General features: G+C 32.0%; 2 protein-coding genes across 2 annotated transcripts in view; both read right to left on the reverse strand.

Annotated features, from left to right (window-relative positions):
* The window catches only part of LOC144845763 (uncharacterized), a 113100-nt gene that overhangs the window by 17009 nt on the left and 75226 nt on the right, over positions 1–20865 (reverse strand). The gene's annotated exons all lie outside the window — the stretch shown is intronic.
* LOC144844489 (uncharacterized) overlaps positions 1–20865 on the reverse strand; it is a 48882-nt gene that overhangs the window by 13082 nt on the left and 14935 nt on the right. Inside the window, exons 4-12 of the mRNA XM_078701425.1 lie at positions 19568–19794; positions 16856–17169; positions 14358–14535; positions 7534–7753; positions 5873–6066; positions 5270–5496; positions 4401–4556; positions 2063–2296; positions 4–1818 (exon numbers count right to left, since the gene is read on the reverse strand). Coding sequence (XP_078557551.1) covers positions 4–1818; positions 2063–2296; positions 4401–4556; positions 5270–5496; positions 5873–6066; positions 7534–7753; positions 14358–14535; positions 16856–17169; positions 19568–19794 — 3565 coding nt within the window. The remainder of the gene's footprint in view (positions 1–3; positions 1819–2062; positions 2297–4400; positions 4557–5269; positions 5497–5872; positions 6067–7533; positions 7754–14357; positions 14536–16855; positions 17170–19567; positions 19795–20865) is intronic.

Here is a 20865-nt window from a genome sequence, read left to right on the forward strand (position 1 = left end):
TACCGTAATTGATTCTTTTAATGATTTTCGCTTTTGTTGTTTTGGAAGAGATTTCTTTTTCCTGAGGTCCTCTTCTTGCATATCATCACTATCACTACTAATCTGTCTCAGTTTCTTTTCCAACGCTTTATCTTTTTCAATTTGTCTTTTAGCACCCTCTGCCACTACCGATGTAACTGGGTAATTGTCTAATGATTTTGATGATTTCTTATAAACCATTTTTAATCTCTTCTTCTTCTTTTTGTCATCAGTTTTAGATTCTTTTGTGTCTGTCACTGGTTTCTGCGCTTCCGCTTGACTTGGTATTTCTAATGATTGCGATATCTTGGAATTTTTCTTCCTAAATTTCATCATTGATTTACTTCTATCAAGAACTTCAGCTGTTGGTTTTTCTTCCTCAAGACGAGGTCTTAAAGAAACACCTTGACGTCTTGTCTTTATTCCAGCTTCTTTGATCGGGTGACTTGTTTTTTCTAGACTGTACCAATTTTTGTTGAGCCAAATACAGTTAATCAGAAGTTGCTGTGGAAGGTCTACTCTACTAATAACTCTTTCAGTATTCTCTGATGAACTATGGATATCAAATGGAAGACGCTTACTTGCCCATCTGGTCATCCATTGCTGGACTTGAACGATCTCTGTAAACATAGCACCAGGTATGATGCTTACATCACCAAAAGGTTTACTACGATCAAACACAAGCATATGTGAACCCCTTGCAGAGAATAATTTTGCAAATGATGATCTTGATACTCGACCAGAGCTAAGCGAAGAAACTCTTGATAGAGCTCGGATATCATCAAAACTTTGATCAACTTTTTTTCCTGATGGAAGCTTTTGGCTAAGTCTGCTCAATGGTCTTTTTTCTTTCTCTGAATCTTCAAAATCTACCATTTTGTATTTTACTGACAACAGTTGCACAGAAGGTGGGATATTCTTCTTGAAGTAATAGCTTCTTTTACTTCTAAATAATCCCTTCATTTTACTTGGCATACAACCGTCTGTTTCCTGATTCCTTGTTAGAGTAAAACTCTTTGACATGTTTTCAAAACTTTGACTTCGTAACAATGTAGCTTCACTAAGTTCAACACAATACTCAGGTTTTGGAACTGCAAATGCCAGAGTGCTAAGTTCATGTTCTCTAATCTCATCTGAGAAACTTTTTAAAAGCGGAATGTTATCTGTTCTCTTGATGCCTTGGCTCATGGCTTTATCAAATTTTCCAAATGCTACAAGGAAGAATGTCTCCAGGAAATCAAGAAATGTTTTACTAGTTTCAAAACTGCGTGCTCCAACTTTATATGTAGAAGACCTTGATAATTGTTTTTCAATAGAAGTTCCATTGTTTGATGGAGTTTCTTTTACAAATGATGAACTTTGTCTAATAAATGGTGTACAGTAAACCCCAAGGATTTGTTCCTCTATGGATCCTAAAACTTTTGTCTTGCTTATCATTACTCTCTTTTGCTTCAAGCATTGCTTCCGATAATAAACATACAAAGGTTCTAATGTCACAGTGTTTGATTCCTTTTTGCTGGTAGTTTCCTCAACCTTTTCTTTCTTCTTTTTTAGTTTTGACATGACTCTTTGGAATTTCTCTTCTACTGCAGGTAACACAATCTTTGAACTGTAGAAGACCTCTCCAAGAATCGCTGCCACATCTTTTGTAGGAGGCAGATTAGAGACTGCAGTTAAGAGAATGTCTTGAACCTCAACTTCAATGTTTAGAAAGAAAGAGAAGGAATGTAGGTACTTTGCCCATTGTATAATGTCTTGCAAAACAGTGTGTGCTGACTTTTGAGCAGTAGTGGATGTATTCTGGAAAAAACAAAATGTATTTATTAATGATTTATACAGAAATAACAATAATTTCTACAGTAAAAGATATCACAGTATTAAAATGATGTTAATATAAACAATATACCTTATACTTTATGACCTGCCTTTTGTTTATATTTTTAGTTTATATTAGGGTGTGGGTTGGATTGTATTAGACCATGTGATTTAATATACTTGCTATGTATATCATATTCATGTCAATCTCCATTTATACATTACTAACCAAAGAGGAACATTGATTGTCTTGGATTTTTTGATACTTTCTCACTGCCATTGTCAACTTATCTCTGATGTTAAGCATCCACACAATAGTACAAATATCTCGGAAGCATTGTAGTAGTAACTTAGTAGATCTTCCACCAGAATTCACAAGCAGTGCTTTCAAATCAACTTGACATGCTGTGTAAGAGGCTAGCATTGCAGGGAAGTCAAAGGTCGTGTTTAGATTCTGATCAATCTAAGACAAAAAAGGGAACAAAATCAAATTATATTTAAAATATATGCATTTATTAGAATTGTAAAAACCATAATTTGTAGCACATAATCAGATATTTAGTAATATTTGGTGATAATGATGTTATACTGTATGCTAAAATGCTTCAACTGTACACACAGAGAGATATGTATTTTAAAATTAATGGTAAGTATCTAAAATGATACAAATAAAAGTTACCAACAGTCATAACTATTATTGAATAAAAACCTTGATAATCTCAAGAAAAACTCAAACAAGGTACTCATGATTTCAAGACCATATAAGGCAACTAGTATGAACATGTCAATAAAAGGTTGTTAAACTTCATCCACTTTCATGTCAGTAATTTTGAAAGTAAACTTTCATTTTAATGTTATTATAGATGACAGAAAAGCAGACAAAATCAACCTTTAATGTCATAGACCTTGTCATCTATCAAGAAAGAACCAACGTGATAAACGCCAATTAGATGAATATTGGCACAAATACCTCAAAGGATTTGGAAAAGTGAAACTTTTGTGTTTGAATAAGTTTTAAAATGGCAGCTAAAACATGAATATCAACCTTGGATGTCAACTTCACGTTTTCAACACCAATGTCCACTCCTTAAACAACTTCCTGAGTAAGTGTCATGATAGAATAATATTATGAGTATTTGACGTTCAAGTATCTCTATTAATTGTAGTGAAACCTTTGAGAATATTAAATGTGGTAAATGTAATCTGTGATATTAGCATGATTTTAAGTGTTTCCTGTTGGGAGGGGCAGACTATATACATGTGTCAGGTAAATACTCGTGTAAAATGAAACAAACTTCAACTTTTAAGTATATTTTGTATTTTTCTATGGATTCTAAAAGTAAAACCCAATAAATTAATCAAATTTCATTTCACACATTTCATTTCACACATTTAACCATTGGGAGATATGTAAAGCATTAGAACATACGACACAGTTAAGGTAGGAATCCAAGAAGAAGATTCAAACACAAGTGCTTGCATTGTGCAGGCCGGCTATCTCAGAATTAAGCTTAATTTATATATAAAGGACAAGGAACAATATAGAGACAATTGACCAATTAGAAATAGAATTAGAAGTATCAAACATTCAGATGGCATGAATTTGGTGAATCTAAATCAATAAAGTTTTATAATATATTATTATAATTATAATTTTTAATTTCTATTAGGTCATTACCAGAACAATAACTATTTCTAGACATAGATATGCAAAGAAATTACACAAACTTTGTGAACGTCAAATCATGAATTAAACTCCAGAACTAAAAGACTAGATTCAATATGAGTTTTGTTTAGATACCCCTGACTAACCTAACGTTTCTAACAGGAACACAAAATACCCATGGTAAATAAATCTACAAAAACATTTGTGTTAATAATTATTTCAGAGTCTATTTTTGTTGCAGTAAACTTTCTATATATGGGGTGTTCAGTGGTTTCTGTTTTGCAGAGTCACATCAACTTGGTTGAGAGTGATCTGGAGATTGTAACACATAAACCTAGAGTTCATCTTTTAAATTATTGTTCATCTCTGGGTCACCTTAGACCAATTTGAACCATGTTCCTATAAAAAAAGCAAGTCAATATAATACTGTACCAATAGAAACATTCCTAGAAAATAAACTGACCTTTACACTTATTAAATTAAATAATATAAATTTGTATATCAGCAAGTTCAAATCTAACCAACCCATTGCCTTAGGGAGTTTACATTGTGGTCAATTGTTTGCGAAAAAGACATGTCAAATTGCCAAAATACCATTGTACTAAACAGTCCCAACTCCTACTCTTCTCACATATATATCAAAGTCAAAGTCAAATCAAAGTCAAAGTAAACTTTACTCATCGCACACATTTAAAAAATACAAATATAAAAATACAATACAAAAAAATGTAAAAAGTGTAAAATGTAAACAATTACGGTTAAAAAGTTTTGTGCCAGGTGGCATATATCGTATATTGATTTTATTTATAACAATAAAAAAAAAAGAAAAAAAAAGAATATTTACAGGCAAATACAGTAACATGGATCACAAAAATAATTGTTATCAAAGGCAGGTACGTACCAGCTTTTCTTGAGCGTTCATAAGTTCTTGTACATACCAACGCGCACATGGCATAGTACAGTTGGATGAACTTAGAACTAGTAGGATGAGTTGGATGATATCTGAAGTCTCACGTCGTAACTCATACTCCTCCTGTACTGCCTCGCAATAAGTTACCTGCAAGGACAAATGTTGTTTATTACTTATTTTTCAACAACTCCCAAAATAGAAGATACTTTTTATTTTAGAAAACCAGACCAACCAAAGATTTTACATTAAAATATAAGGAAAAAAAAGTTTTGGAACCATCAGGAAAACATTATGTGACAAATAGATAAAGTAAAACCTGGTCTACACTACCAAAGTGACAAAAAAAAGTGTGATGTGCCCAAATATGGTAATGATATGACATCATCATGTACATATATATGCATTTTTTTGTCAACTTTATGTGAATCACATAAAGTTTGATAGTGTAGACAGAGCTTAAGGAACAGAGTTTTGTGATTTTTTTGTGAAAAGCTAATATATATATATATATAGTATGCATCTATTAAATTGCAAAAAAAAAAAATAATTACAAAACCAAAAGTTAGCCTTTTTGATGAAAATGAGCACATGTCAAGATTGAAATAAACTAAAATTGAACACGAATATCAGCTGTTGTCTCCTTATCTTTACATCTAAATGTGTCTGTTTATAATTCAAGATTTAAAGGTCAGATATGAAGTTCAAATTTCAAATTTTTTCATACTCATAATATAGTTTTTTTTTTTATTCCATGCTGGAAATGTTATAACCAGTTTGTTCTTAGGTGGTGCTCAAAACCAAACACAGTTTCTTTAGACAAACTTTTTATAGATGACCTAAAGTCTGTTATATATTTTTACCTCAATTCCAAGTGACGGCTGAGGGCAGAAATAAGGTGGTGCAGGTAGATAGAAATCATCAGGTACCAAACGATCAAACTTGGCAACCATTTCTAGGCACTTTTTCATGAGTTGACAAAGAAGCCATGGAGTGACATCAAGCTTTGCTACGGTGGCAGCAGTCAGGATCTCTTTGATGCTTCTTGATAACTGCTCATGTAATGCTTTGTCGGATTCTGTCAAGGATGCTAAAGTAGTAACGAGAACATTAACTTCTATACAAGTTGCAGCTGTTTATTACTATGTTAACAAATGTACAATGTATATTTTAGACATAATAATAAATGTGTCACTGCTGTCTGTGACGTTCCATTGAAAGTGATTAAGTTAATTGTTGTCTGTAATAAACTGAATAAAAACCATAAGATAAATATAAAAAAACCAACAAGAATTCTGTATTTTACTATCATACAAAAAAGTGGGTTAGAGCAGGGATAGAGAAATGTTTTAGCTGTCTCAACCTCTGGTTTTTATTGATATGATGACTGTACCGGATTGCAATATGTTGTAATATAGAGAATTTATATAAGATTATGACACAAGTAAAGAGTTAAATCAAAATACCTATAGACAAAGACTTCTTTACTGGTGTGAGCAGGAGCCTCATTGGAGACATTTTGAACTGTGTCTTGTGGTTGTTGGAAGCATTGTGCTGCTGCTGTGGTGCTGTATACTGTGACTGATGGATGATGTGCAAGAGGTTGTCCTTTACTATTGACAGTGGGTGAAGCTCTGCTAAAGGAGGCATGTTTTTGTTGCTAAAAAGAAAAATTGTACATAAATGGTTACCCCTTATTTTTCTACAGTCTCCTTTATCTTGATCCTTAACATAAACCCAGTTTACTGTATATATATATTTTTTACAGTGATAAGCAAGCATCATAAGTTACACTTTATAAAGCTCTTTCTGTAGACATGTTTTTATACTCTTGAAAAAGAAACATGGTCTACATGGGGTAACCGCAAGGGTTATTAATAACACTCATTTCAGAAACTGAAATTAGTGTTCCCTTTAGGTCACACTATTATCATTATTATGATCAGCTTTTTCACCCGTGTGATAATAATTGTTTACCTTGTTTGCTAATTCTCAGTATCAAAAATAATTTAAATCAATAATTATTTGTAATGTATTACTTGGTAATTTTTTGTATTGTAATTTATTCTTTTCACCATGATTTGAATTAATCAATGTATTGGAAGTTCTAGAATGTACATCATACAATGAGAGATGTATATATTCAATTGAGTACACTGCAAATATTGCACTGTAAAGCATTTGGTGTAGGTGGCTTGATTGGTGCAGTTGTAATATTTATCATCAATTAAACAAGAGCACTCTAGGGACTATCATTGATTCCCTAAGGAACCCCCAGTGAAGTCTCCAAGGTTAATGTAAGATGTGTATAGTGTTATATACAAAGCAGCTGAACAGGTCCTTAGCCAGGCCTACTGGAGCAGAAATTAGGAAAGGAAGCCTGTAACAGGTGGAGAGTCTATGAGATGGCTTAAACGGAACTTAAACCAATGAATGGCCTACAACTCTCTCTGTAAATAATTAAATATCAGGCTAAGTGACAACTCAGCACCCCTCACTGCAATATATATTTTAATACCATGCCGTGCATGCATATACTTAACATAGCATTATATAGTTAAATATTAAAATATCAAATGCACATCCGGTTATTATAAAGCTTTACTGCAGTCTATCAGGAACTGAATCATAAATTGGCAAAAATGAACAATTATCGGAAGTTACTGAAGAATTTTAAAAACATTAAATTAAAGAATTATAAATATTTATTTTTTTAAATTTCATATTGTATCCAACAAACTTGACAATAAGAGGATGGATTAACTATTTTACAATCTTATTTGAGGCTTAGGAAGTGGAATTGAAAGAGTCGTGAGTTACAACCCTGGCACTAGGGTAGGAATGAACCCTGGACCTTGGGATTGGAAGGCAAGCATGTTAACCACCAAGATAGCTCCACTACATTGTATGTTATCACTTTACTTACAAAATGATGGGTTAAATAATTGTAAAAACTTTATCTTATTTGAATTAGGCAAGATGTTACTCTCATTGTAGTATTACACTCACTAATTTGAAAATTAAAACAAGGTTCGTCTCCCAGTGTGCTCAGTATGGTTGTGGACTGGGCCCTCTGTCTTGTAGACGTTACACGTTATAAAAGAAGAAATAACTAAAAAAAAATTACCTTTGTTTTGGTAGAGCCTCATAATGTTCTTTAGCAATAACAGCTAGAACCAAGCTACTCTTCCAGTCTCCAAGTTGTTTAGCAAACCAGGTAGCCTCTAAGTGAAGACCACAAACCAGAAGTAGTTCCAATGTCAAATTAACTGTCAAAATGTCAGATAGGTCCGACTTCCTTATGGCACTAGAGATCTGCTCATGGTACACTGCTATCACCCTTCTACCTGCAAAACATGACCATCAAGCATCCAGTGTAAAAAAAAAATTGTAATTATGATGCTAATTTTTTTGAAAAATATGAATTTTTTTTCTGTATGAATATGATAATGTAAATTTATTTTGGTTTATTTATAATATTAAATAATTCAAATGTTTGGAAGAAATATTTGGTATTAGAGGAAAGCACATAAAATATGCTATCCATTTCTACCCAACTTGTATTGAAAATCTTTAATTATGTGATGATAATTTTTGGAAAATGTGCATATTTATTTTAGACAAAAATGAGTAAGAATTTTGTGCAAAATTAATGTATAAATTTATTTTGGTTTTAAATAATTCTAGTGTTGTAATAAAATATTTGGTATAAAAAATAAAAGCTCATAAAATATGCTATCCATTGCTATCCAACATGTATTAAAAAATCTTTAATTATGACAATAACAAAAATGAGTATACAGTAAGTAGTGTAAATTTATTTTGGTTTAATTATGTTATAGAGTTTTGATGAAAGTTTATTAAAATATGCATATTTTCCAAAAAAAAAAGATTTATTTTCAATACATATTGGATAATCTGTATGTACAAGGTAGCATATTTTATGGGGTTTCATTTGATACCAAATAGAAAAACTAGAATTCAATTTATAATAAACCAAAATATATTTACACTAACTGTATACCGTATACTCATTGTTGTCAATTTTAGTTAATAAAATATGCACATTTTCTAAATTAGCTTTATAATTAAGGGCCTTCAATACAAGCAATTGGATAGCATATTTGATTGGCTTTCATTTTTAGTTCCGCATTTACACAGCAACCAGCCTCTGACTGCGATCGTAAAACTGAATTTGCTCATCAATCGCTTATCAAAACAATAACAACAAAAAAGGCCTATATATACACTAATCCCTCAACTTTTGTTGTAAAGTGGATTGCCTGATCAAAATGAGTTCATAATAACATACGTTCTAGTCTGATGACACCAGTCTTTTTGTAGTGTGCCATTTGTATTTAAAAAGAAGTATTTAGAGTTGTGAAAAAAGTTAAGTGGATGGCCCCCGGCATTACAAAACATTCATATCCAATGATAAAAGGAAGGTATAAGGCCTTATATGTGCTTCAATTCAATCATCAATAATTCGTATTTGTTCATAAGTTACATTTTTCTAAAAAATTAGCATCATAATTACAGATTTTTATTACAAGTTGGGTAGCAATGGATAGAATATTTTATGGGCTTTCATTTGATACCAAATAGTTCTTCCAACTCAAATTATTTAATATTAAATAAATAAACACAACAATTACGCTACCAAATATTCATTTTTTGTATAAAAGTAATCAAATTATGCACATTTTCCAAAAATTAGCTTATACATAACATAATTAAGCATTTTCAATACAAGTTTTGTAGCAGTGGGTAGCATATTGTATATGCTTTCATTTGATACCATACAGTTTGTCCATTGACATTTTAAAGAATAATTTAACCCGAAAATGTGTTTTTTGTTCATTTTTGGGTCAAAAAAGGTCAGTAAAAGCAGTTCCGGTCATTTGTTGTTTGTTGTTGTGTTAGACCGAATATAAATTTGTATATTCTGAACAATTTGACACCAAAAGCAAATCTGTACGATAAGTGGTTGTTGAGATACAAGAACCACACATTTTTAACATTTGACCTCGATTTTGGGCCTGAGATAGCGAATTTGGCACATATCCCATGTTGTTCCTTGAGGTCAAATTATCCTATAACAGTTGAGATATTCTCTCCTAAATTAAATGCATACAAATCTGACCTAGGTCCTAGACTAGTAATAGAGACATTGTTTATTGATAAAAATAAAACAGACAAATTTCTTGTTTCTGCCTCAAAATAAAATATTTATTATACTATATTATATGTACTTTCGACCATAGGTCATCATCAGGTACTGATGGAATATTGGTAAAAGACGAATACATATAGAAAAAGGGTACACTAGAAAACAAAGGAGTCTATTATGGGCTATATGGGCATAACAATGAACAAGCAAATAACAAATAGACAAAAGCATTGACAAACAATGATATGATTGATAGTTTATACATGCCATTAAATGTTGATTGTTTGATGATAAAAGAGATATTTTGAATTGATTGAAAGGTATGCATTTTTGGTAAACTTATGTAGGCAATATTGTCATGGTACAGTAACAGTTAACTACACACAATAGTTACATTGAATTGCTCAATTATGAGCTTGTTTATGAACAGTTTTGATCAATACCACTCAAGAGTAAACATATAACTCAATAATATAGTTTATATTGGACGTTCATGTCATACTTTAATAGACTTCGAATTTAGCTAGTTAGTCTATATTATCATGGGTTCCATTGGAAAGACAGCTTACTTCTACATAATACTATTTTGGAGTTTTGTTGCACCCGCTGAAACACAGTTTTACCCACCACAGAAATTGCAATTACTTTTTGGAACTGAAAACGTTGAGCTAAATTGCAAAGTTGAAAAAGAAGGCTATGACATAGTTTGGTATTATGGGGACAAGATCGAAAATTCAGAGACTGAAATCAGTTTAAACAAAAATGTTACGGAAAAATTCAGCAGATTATACAAGCTTGAATATTATGACCAGACATGTAATTATCGTCTGGTTATAAAAAAAGTTAGACAATTTGATGCAGGCATATACATTTGCAAACAGATTCAGAAAACTGGTAGAACAGAATCAGATGCTTCATCTGATTTGGTGACAATATATATCGAAGTATATGAATTGCCTGATGATCCAAAGATACTATGCAATATTGATGAACCTGTTTTAGTAGAAGGCAAAACAGTCACGCTAAACTACACAGCCCATATTGGTGACATTCCAAGCCCGAGGGTTGAAATATGGATATCGAATGTCACAGGAGACCATGTAATGAACATATACAACCTTCATAACGCGACTACTGTTACTTCAAAGGTAACCCGCAACATGAACATGTGTCACTTTGGAGTAGGTCTATCACACCACCTTCTTCAAGATAAGCTGACTTGTGAAACTCCACCACTTACTGTACATTATAAACCACAGTTTCAGTTTATGCTCAATGCAATAGAATATAATATTGGGGATCATTTAAAAATACAGTTAAATGTGATGTCTAACCCGCTTCTTATGTTAAACGATGTGTCCGTGACCTGTTGGCGTAACAGCAAATCAGTAATAAGCACAATCTGCAGTGAAGCTATATTAATTCCCATGGAAAGTCAAGGGATTTATATCTTTTCATACAAACAAGCACTGACAGACTATGACAATGGTATAATGATTGAGTTTGAGGCTAACAATTCTGTTGGTAAAGATACCCATACCATTGAATTACAATGCCTTGATATGCCTGTGATGCCTATGATGCATACGCCAAATGACAAAAATAAAAATAATGTTACTATAGTGATTGTGATTGTATCGATTATTATGGCTGTCATCTTATGTTGAGCTGTTTAAATTTTTGCGGATATAGTGAAATATTTTACAAGGGTGAATTTACTGCTGTAAAGTAATGGTTTTAACTTCATTTTGGTATTTATTTGTTTTGTAATTATCTGTAAATTTTGTGTATACCCATTTGTACTGTAGGCTTAGTAGTTTTACTTAATAATTTTAACAATTATAATGTTAACACTACGGTGGCCTATAAGTGTCACGGCAACTTTCAAAAAATATCACGGCAACTTTCAAAAAAAGCCACGGCAATTTGAAAAAAGCCACGGCAATTTGAAAAAAGCCACAGCAAATTAAAAATAAAACATCATGGCAAATTAAAAATAAAACATCGCGGCAATTTAACAAAAATACCACGGAAACTTAAAAACAAAACACCACGGCAAATTAGTATTGAAACACCACGGCAAATTAGTAATGAAACACCACGGCAAATTACAGAATGCCACGGCGGAAGTGAGGTACCACGGCGGAAGTTTTGAAAGTTGCCGTGACACTTATAGGCCACCGTATAACACGGCCTTGTAGAATAGCACCAAATAATGGTGAAACAAGCTATCATGTTAAAAGAAAGTTATAATATAATAATGACGATGACGACGACGATGACAATAATAATAATAAATAACTGTAAATTTAAATACAAAATAAATTCATTCATGACATTTAGCAAAGAGGAATTAGTTTATTTTGTATTATAACGTAGGAGTAAAATCAACAGTAAGACATTTATCAATGGTGTTTTTCATGCAATTAATGAAGTTTTAAAGTTAATAAAATCTGAAGACAATAGTATAGTTACGGAATTAATGTGTCTCTTTGCCGCACTATTGTTTACAACTAATTCATTGTCATCGAAAATCTAATAATTAATCATGTATTTAACTGTGTCATCATATTTAGCATATATCCCCTTCTCACCTATGTGTGTCAACTATTTTTCGAAATAGGAAAAATGCACAAAATAAACTACGGTTTTCTATGTCGTCACAGCAGTTCGGTCAAACTTCAACAAACGCCTAACACTAGTGATCACGACGCCAATCGAGAAGTTGTTGTTGATGCTTTGTTTCATTGTACATAACATGGTCTTTATGACATTTGATCAGTTAAATCAGGTGATCTTGGTGATCTCGGTAGTTATTCGATTTTGTATAAGATTTTAAATATTGGCATGATAGATAGTATGAAAGGTATTAACTCTTTGATAATCAATTCGATGCTTAGTAACAGAAACTTGCAATCAAGTTTTAAACTCTATATTTACTTGGTCCAGTGGTATAAATTCTCTACTTATTTTTTGCCATCTAGGTTACAACAAAATTAACCCAATACACTTTGTGCCTCTCAGTTAAAAAGAACGGTCAACGACCAGTTACATGAACAATCTTGCGTTTGTTCAGTAAAAACTAAGAATCATATTAAAAATGAATTTAGTGATGTAACATAATTGAAAACTTCCAAAAGATATACCCCTATTTTGATCATATCCTTTAGGAAATAAGAAAATTACTATTATCAATCCATTCATTGTTTGAAAGGTAATTCCAAATAGCTTATAGATATGAATTACATTAAATTCTGCAATACATTTGCTAGACAATAAAACGGATATTTTGAATGGAAAGATGTCAATGTCTTGATTGATACAAACAGTTGTCATCTCTGTTTATCTTCAATAACAATCAAAAGTTTACATTGATTGTGTATTGCGACTTACATCAACCTGTGATAATTTTAGAATTGGCAAACATACAAACAGTTTCAAGGAGAAGCTAGGTTAATTTGTTTATCAAGCTAAGGTATATTCAGATGAAAATTACATGAAGTCAAATGTATTCCTTCTTTAACAAGTAGAATATTTATAAATAATTTGTATACATTTTGGCAGCTATAATCTATTTATGGATTAATGCGTTTCAGTGCGTATACATAAAAACATACTTTGCTTCAATACATTTTACTAAAAAGTGAAAAGTAAAGACTTAATGTTTGAAAATCTTGAAAAAATGTTCTTATTCCTTTTTAAATCAACAAAGAAATATATTGTACGTTGCGCTGCCACCAAATGGCGCACAAATAATAATGTACCAAGGAAATTCAGTGGAAAAATCACTAAAATTTATTTTTCAGAGAAAATTGCAAAAAAATAAGATTCAAAAAAGTGATTGACATAATATTTAAAACAATGAACGAGATGTTAATTTGCGTGCAAAGTGTTAAGCAAGTTTAAGTGATGTTTCCTACACGTCAATGGATGTCGTTTAGAATAACAATGAAGAGTGTCTGACATATATGGACATGATGATGTCACACTACCATATTTGGGCATATCACTACCTTATTTGGGCACATCACATTTTTTTTGTCAAGCTAGTTTGATATTGTAGACAGAGCTTAATTTGAAGGCTAAGTTTACCCACGCATATTGATATATGAAGATTAGATAGCTGTGGCTACATTATTGTTATATATTCTTAAACACTAGGGGTCATTTTCCTACTCTTTTGTACTAAACACACTGTCAATGGCTAGCATGCTGCTTCCTTTTCTGGGGCCATTATGCGTCTTACTCACATCGCCACAAGGCATCTTGGCCAGCACTCCCAGCCTGGCATCAGCGGGCAACCATAACGCATCATTACTGATGATTAGGTTATTCATAATATTGATTGATATAATTACTGTTTTCCTTTTCAATTTCATATATTACGCAAAAGTTATGTTAGCGACTTATATTTTGCCTCAGTAATCAAATTTACCCATGTTGATATAACGTCTACTCAACATTTAAAAAGCTATACATATTTATATATTAATCCAAAGGCAAAATACTGAAAAAATGACAACGCTGTGTGATCTCAATGGAGATACAACAAAAAAAGCGAAAAGCTAAATCATAACGATAAAGTAAAACAGCCAGAAAAGTATAAAATATTTATATATTAAAATATACACATTCTTCTGTCGATTTTATCATGACATTTTTCCATTCAATGAAACTTACTTACTTTTATGATTAGGTAGTGAAAATACCTGTAATGTTTAAACCCTAAAGTGGGTGTGAATATCAGGCCTACCAAGGCTGTGTACAAAATGTATACGTACTTGTAATGTCTTCAACTAAACCCAATCTTGGAAACGGTTGAGGATTGTAAGGAGGGTACACATACAAAGTTTGATTGCAGAAGTACATAGCCATAAAACGTGCAAAAGTTGACACTGCGATCTTAGCTGCTGGTTCTATGACACAGGGTAAGACGGGTGGACTAGTGGAGTCATCAACCTGACCAGAAAACAATAAAAATAAATTAAACATGACTAAACTTTAAAATGTGTAAGAAACAAAAGATACTAACTATTACAACAACTTACTATATTAAAGTAGGAAAATGCATTCACAAGAATCCATTACAGTTTTTGTGTGTATTTTTTGGTACATTATTAAAGCATAACTAAAGAAAAATCAAGATATTGTTCATTTGTTTAGCCTTTTTTAAACATCTTAATGTCATATCATAGTAAAGTTTATTTGTATGCAACATGCATATCTATGTGTTTTGTGGGTTCTGGACCATACAACAACTTGGCAAAGTTTCACCCTCACTAAGTGCACATTTTAAAATTTAAAGTCCATTCCTTGCACCTCACATGGCCTACCACACCCACAGAGTCATTCGTTTTTTTGCCGTAAACTTTTAACATCGAGTCTTATGAGAGTTAAACGTTATAAAGTTGTACTTTACATGACATTGCTGTTTGCAAGCTAAGATATATGACCTAAAACTATAGAAATCACAAGTGTAAATTGTCATTAAGATTATTATGACTATTATAGTATTAAGAACAAAGCATTTGCATTGGTCACATGTCTATAATTAATAAAGTATATAGGTCAGTAGAAAGCAACAGGTGCATTGCTGTAAGAGAGAACTTAATGACAGAGCTGGTGCAATTGAAAGTGATGATTATTTAAGTCTTTACTCAAGAGGGAATACTGTAGAAATTTAAGCTTATACAGTGTAATATTCATCATTTATTTTCTTAAGCTCTGTCTACACTATCAAACTTGTGACAAAAAAATGTGATGTGCCAATGGACATATCACTACCATATTTGGGGATATCACTACCATGTTTATGCACGTCACACTTTTTTTGTCAAACTAGTTTGATAGTGTAGACAAAGCTTAAGATAGTCAGATAATGTAGAACCATCCTTTGGGACACCTCTATTCATGGGACACGTTCCTGTGAAATCAAGCTACATATGTTTAATATCACTGTGACCAACCCCTGTTCAAGGACCGTTCCTTTTAAGGAAACTTTGTTGGACCTGAAGGTATCCCCATTATACTTTTTCTACTGTATCCTAATTACAATATTGGAATTATTATCCTGTAACACTAATATGTTTTATTTAAGTAATTGAAGTATTCATTATTAAACAGAAAATTAAATTGAACAATCGTGAAACAGACAATCACAAGGGGATATACAACAGGGAAAACTCGGCAAAAAAAATGTCAACAAAGTTTAAATTTAAAGCTGTAATCCAGAGGTTGTTATGAATGTCAAGTTTTAATAATGATTCTATCATAATAATAAATTTATAATTAAACAAAGGAAATAACAATAACTAGGGTTAATTAAGATGGATTAAACACTTCAAATTCTGCTCCCATTTGTCTGTAGTTGGGAATATTTTTCTTGCACATTGGAGAGAAAAAATTTGTTAAATTCTGTGAAAACACAATTTATACATTTTCACCAATTTTATTTTCACACATTTGTAAGAATTCTTGAGAGTTTCTGTTTAAATGACATTTAAAACTAAAGAAACTATTAATGTAAATTACACTTAAGTCGGAAATTAAAAGGTAGGTCTAAATGATAATGATACAGTACATTGAAATTTTAAAAAAGCATTAACAAAAATGTTTTAAACTAACAATCTCAATTTTCACAAGAATTACATAAATATGGAAATGTCATGTGTTATCATTTTATGATAATTATAAAATAAATGCTTATATGGACACATAATTAACATTTAAAATAAGTGATTTGATTATGAAAAACAAATATCAGTAATGAACAAGTTCCTCACATTAAAATTCTCAATTTCCACATTGCTATTTTTTCAAAAATTTGAACAGAAAAATTATTTAATCAGGAAGTTTGCCTAATGGGCTTTCGAGGAGGAAGAGACACGAAGGTAAACCGCCCCAAGGTAACAAGGCATCACAACTAAATATATAACTGTAATGAACTGAAAGAATTAAAGTTATAAATTATCACAGTATGGCAGTAGTTGCTGATTATACTAGGGGGTACAGTCTAAGGCTTTTGAATCATGATGTTTAAAACATTAAACTAGGGGGTACAGTCTAAGGCTTTTGAATCATGATGTTTAAAACATTATACTAGGGGGTACAGTCTAAGGCTTTTGACCAATTTTACCCTGTCACTAAAAGTCTAATACCACTTGAATCAATTCCTCCACAGTTGAATGTTGGTTACAAAATGGTAAAGTACAAATTACCTAGGGTAAAGTTGTCACAATTTAAGTGCAGCGTGTGAACAAGGCTTTAGACATCAACTTACCCGTTTACCTCCCATTAAAGTAAACAAGAATGAAACATGGGCTCTCGTTAGTTTTGGCACGGATGCATCTACAGAATTGTCATCTAGGCTGTAGCATTCTATCAATGAATCTATCATCTCTATAGCAGCAACTAGGTCAAGATTTATGATGTGTGTGTAGAGGATGGCTAACAGAGAGTCTGAGGCTACAGAATGTCTTGATGTGTTTGTTGCAGGCTGTCTGTCAGGTAGTGTGAAGGCTTGTGTTCGGATGTAAGATGTGTGCCAAAGATCAATTGCAGTTGATGCTTTTGCAAACAAAAGTGATTCACAACCTGTAAAATATCAACACAAATATTTGTCAATAACAATATATACACAGCATGTTCACACAAACAAATTCATTTTCTATATTAAATTAGGAAAGGAAAACTGAATACTATATACTAAATTAAAAAATTTATTTTCCCAGTAGGAATTTTAAACAGGTGAATACATGGACAGGAATACATCTTGCAAAGAGGCAAGATAAATATAGAATGACTGGGGTTTGTCAGGTGAGGTGGCTATTATGACAAACTGTGAATGAAAACACAATGCACACATGTTTAGAATATTTCACAGTTATTCATATCTCAGTGTTTCAATTTGTTACTAAATTTAAGAAAAAATGTTCTTGTTTTATTTTTAAAACATGCATCCAACAGCAAGCACATGTCTCACCAATTGCATGATGGGAAACGAGCCTATGCTTGTATGAGACAGTGGTACATGGCATGACAAAAATCCTGGAACAGTGAGACCAAGTCAGGATTTAACCCAATTACGATGGAATTGGGAAGCAAGGACATTTTTTTCTCTAAATTAATTTTTCTTGGAAATTGCAGTTAAATTTTGTTTAAACTCAACAGTTCTTTTCAGAACTAATATACGTGGTGTACTACAAACTTTATATCAACATTTGATTTTGCCATGCAAACCTTCAAACAATATAAATTATGTTTGAAAGAAAAAGACTTGATTTGTGAGCTACAAAAAAAAGCTTATGATGTCTGACTGAAAGTTGCCAGGTAGTAATAAAGTGGTTTCTCATTGTGGTTGCAGGGTGAAATTAAACTGGCAGAAGCCTTAAAAGTGGAAGAACTAGCTAGCCTTGGTCAACTCCACCCAACCAACCAGCATGACCAGCATGTGAAACTGGATCAATAAGATAGCTAAATATAAAGCAGTATACATTAAGGAATATCAAACAAACTCAGAAGTCAAAATGAAACTTCTGAGTCATTAAATGTAAAAAAAAAGGCAGGTGGGTCAAGGTTGATGGCGCTAGCAATAACGAAATAGGAAATGATCCGAGGGCGTGGTGGCGCTCAAGTCGCAAAGCAACACACCGTAGACTGTCATCACAAACAGATGAAGAGATTGGAATAGCTCATACTATAAAACCAGGATTTCTTAGATTAAGGAATAAGTACTACCATTACATAGGAATGCCAGACATTTGTCAACATCAACGGATGAAATGAAACTTCCATTAAATTGGGATCTCCTTATCTTCAACAGAATCAAACGAAAACATTACTTGTATGTTTGGATTGCAGATTAAGAGTTTATGAGAATGATTGGATTGCTATAATAACATGTGATGTTAATATCGACACTCTCGTGAGTGCGTCAAGTGGCGCTTGTGACAGTGATATGGGCAGGTTCCAATCGTGAAAATAAAACTGAATTTGAAATAAAAACTTTGTAAAGCGATAAATAAATAAACAAATTGTAAATTGAATTTAGGAGACTTAAGAAATGTCAATTTTTTTGATGGATTCAAGCGAAATAAAAAGTAACATTGAATGAAGATAAACGATTTTTAGTAAAAATAATATGATTGAATTATATGAATAAACAATTGATTCCACCCAAATTATCAAAGATTTTTCAATTAGTCTTATTTTAGTCCACCAATTACTTTATCTTTACACGTTAATCTTATAATGGGTGAGGCAGTATTCAATCAACAAAACTCAAATTATTTCAGTAGATTTCATGACTAATGACAGCCATATTCAGCAGCTCCTTAAAGATCAATACAAGATGCTTGTTTCAACTGTGATCATGAGTTGAAAGATTTGGATTGAAATACTTTGGGGAACTACATTGACAGCCTTATGATTTACTAAAAAGTGATTTGATTGGTTGACAGCTTGAAAGAACATTTGACAGGTCTTAAAGACATGGAACATGATTGGTAGACAGATTATAAAATGAAGAGTTGGCAGATCTGAAAGAAAAGCTGTGATTGGGTAATAGTTACTAACAATATTATGAAAGCTTATTTCAAGGGCTGTAACGAAAATTGAAAAAAAAAATGACATGATAAAATCAACATTTCATGATTGGATAGCAATTTTAATCGCTTTTGACAGTTTTAAAATACATATGCATGATTTCTCTTTCAAGTGTTTTTTATGTTTTAATTTGAAAAGTGTTAACTGTCATAAACCAACAAATAAAATTATAATGACTGAGTGTGTACATGATTTATTGCAAAATGATTCTGCAAGATTTTCCAATTCATTAAATATCTTCAACTTGGAAGTGTGACTTCTTGTTGAAAAACTAGATATGTCACCCACAATATCATGGCGACGAGCCAAATCTGTTATAAGAAACGCTTCAGCATTTAATACTTAAGCCGATGGTGAAAACCCCACCCTTGAGGGACAGAGTACATACCTCTAAGGAAGATCTTTCTCCTTGGTTCAGAGCGTTTCTTGTTGTAAATGACAGGAATCATGCAGCCAAGCTTAGCTAGGTTTGTCTGTGTGAAGCTAAGAAGAATGCATAACTTGTGAAGCTGTTTATGAGGCTTGCTGCCTGCTGGGCTCTGCTTTGCTTGATTGGACAATTCACAGTAAAAACTTGCCAGCTTTTGATGCAAAAGTTTCCAAGATATTATCAACCTGAAGACACAATAAGAAAAATAAAACCAAATTGATTACTACAATGGAAAAATTGGCATTATGAAGGTTGGAATTATATAATTTAAGAATACTGTATGAACATGTGCAGGGTTGTTTTAGTATGAATTTTACATTGTTAACTAACTAAAATGAAGTTACCTTTGTAAGGATGAGTGTTCATAGCTGTTACAACCGTTAATGTCGATACAACCGTAAATGTAGCAAAAACCTCCAACTAATGTAAAAACACCAACAGCTTATGTAGTAAATATAAATAAACACCAGCTAATGTAGAACGGAGCGGTGGATTGTTCTACATTAACGGCTGTTTCGACTTTTGCTGGCGTTTTCTACATTAGCGGTTGTAACAATAGCACATTTTTTTCTCCCAATCCATTTTAACAATTAAAGCAATGAATATTTATATTGTATTTATTTGCTTGTATTAGTAGTATCAATGATAAAAACAATAATTAAAAACATCATTCTTATGTTAAAAATTGTAATTAATAAATAGATAGATATATGTGTTTTAAATCTTATATGAATCATGTACAGATTACTAATAATGATTGAATGTCTTCCTGTGACGTACCTAAACAAATGCTACTGGATAATTCAATCCATTTATATTTGCATTATCTTTTTTTTTAGGGATACGGAACGTCACTACTGTGCATGGTACAGAATAAACCATGTTATCTACATGTCTGAAAGTTAGCCAATAATTATCCAGATAATTTGGCTCAGTTCAAAGCTCCTTGTGAACGCCCACCTGTTTAAAAAGGTGATCTGGTTTTATTTTATCCACTATTAAATTACTTGCGAATGGTAAAGGGTAAATTACTGGCACTTAGAAGTAATAGGTGATATCCCGAAATGACACCTGCAAAGATTAAGCCAATTTCTACAAACATTCTGATACAAAAAAATTATTTTTAATGCTTTTCCTATTTCCTGTCGTCTTATTGCTCTTTTCAATATATCGATTGACATTCTTTTTTTTTTCATTATATTTTGGCACGAGATCTGTTTGAACCTTTCGTGCAAGTAGTGACCTGAAAACCAAGA

Source organism: Antedon bifida, chromosome 6 (assembly GCF_963402885.1).
Source record: "Antedon bifida chromosome 6, ecAntBifi1.1, whole genome shotgun sequence".
NCBI classification, from domain to species: Eukaryota; Metazoa; Echinodermata; class Crinoidea; order Comatulida; family Antedonidae; genus Antedon; species Antedon bifida.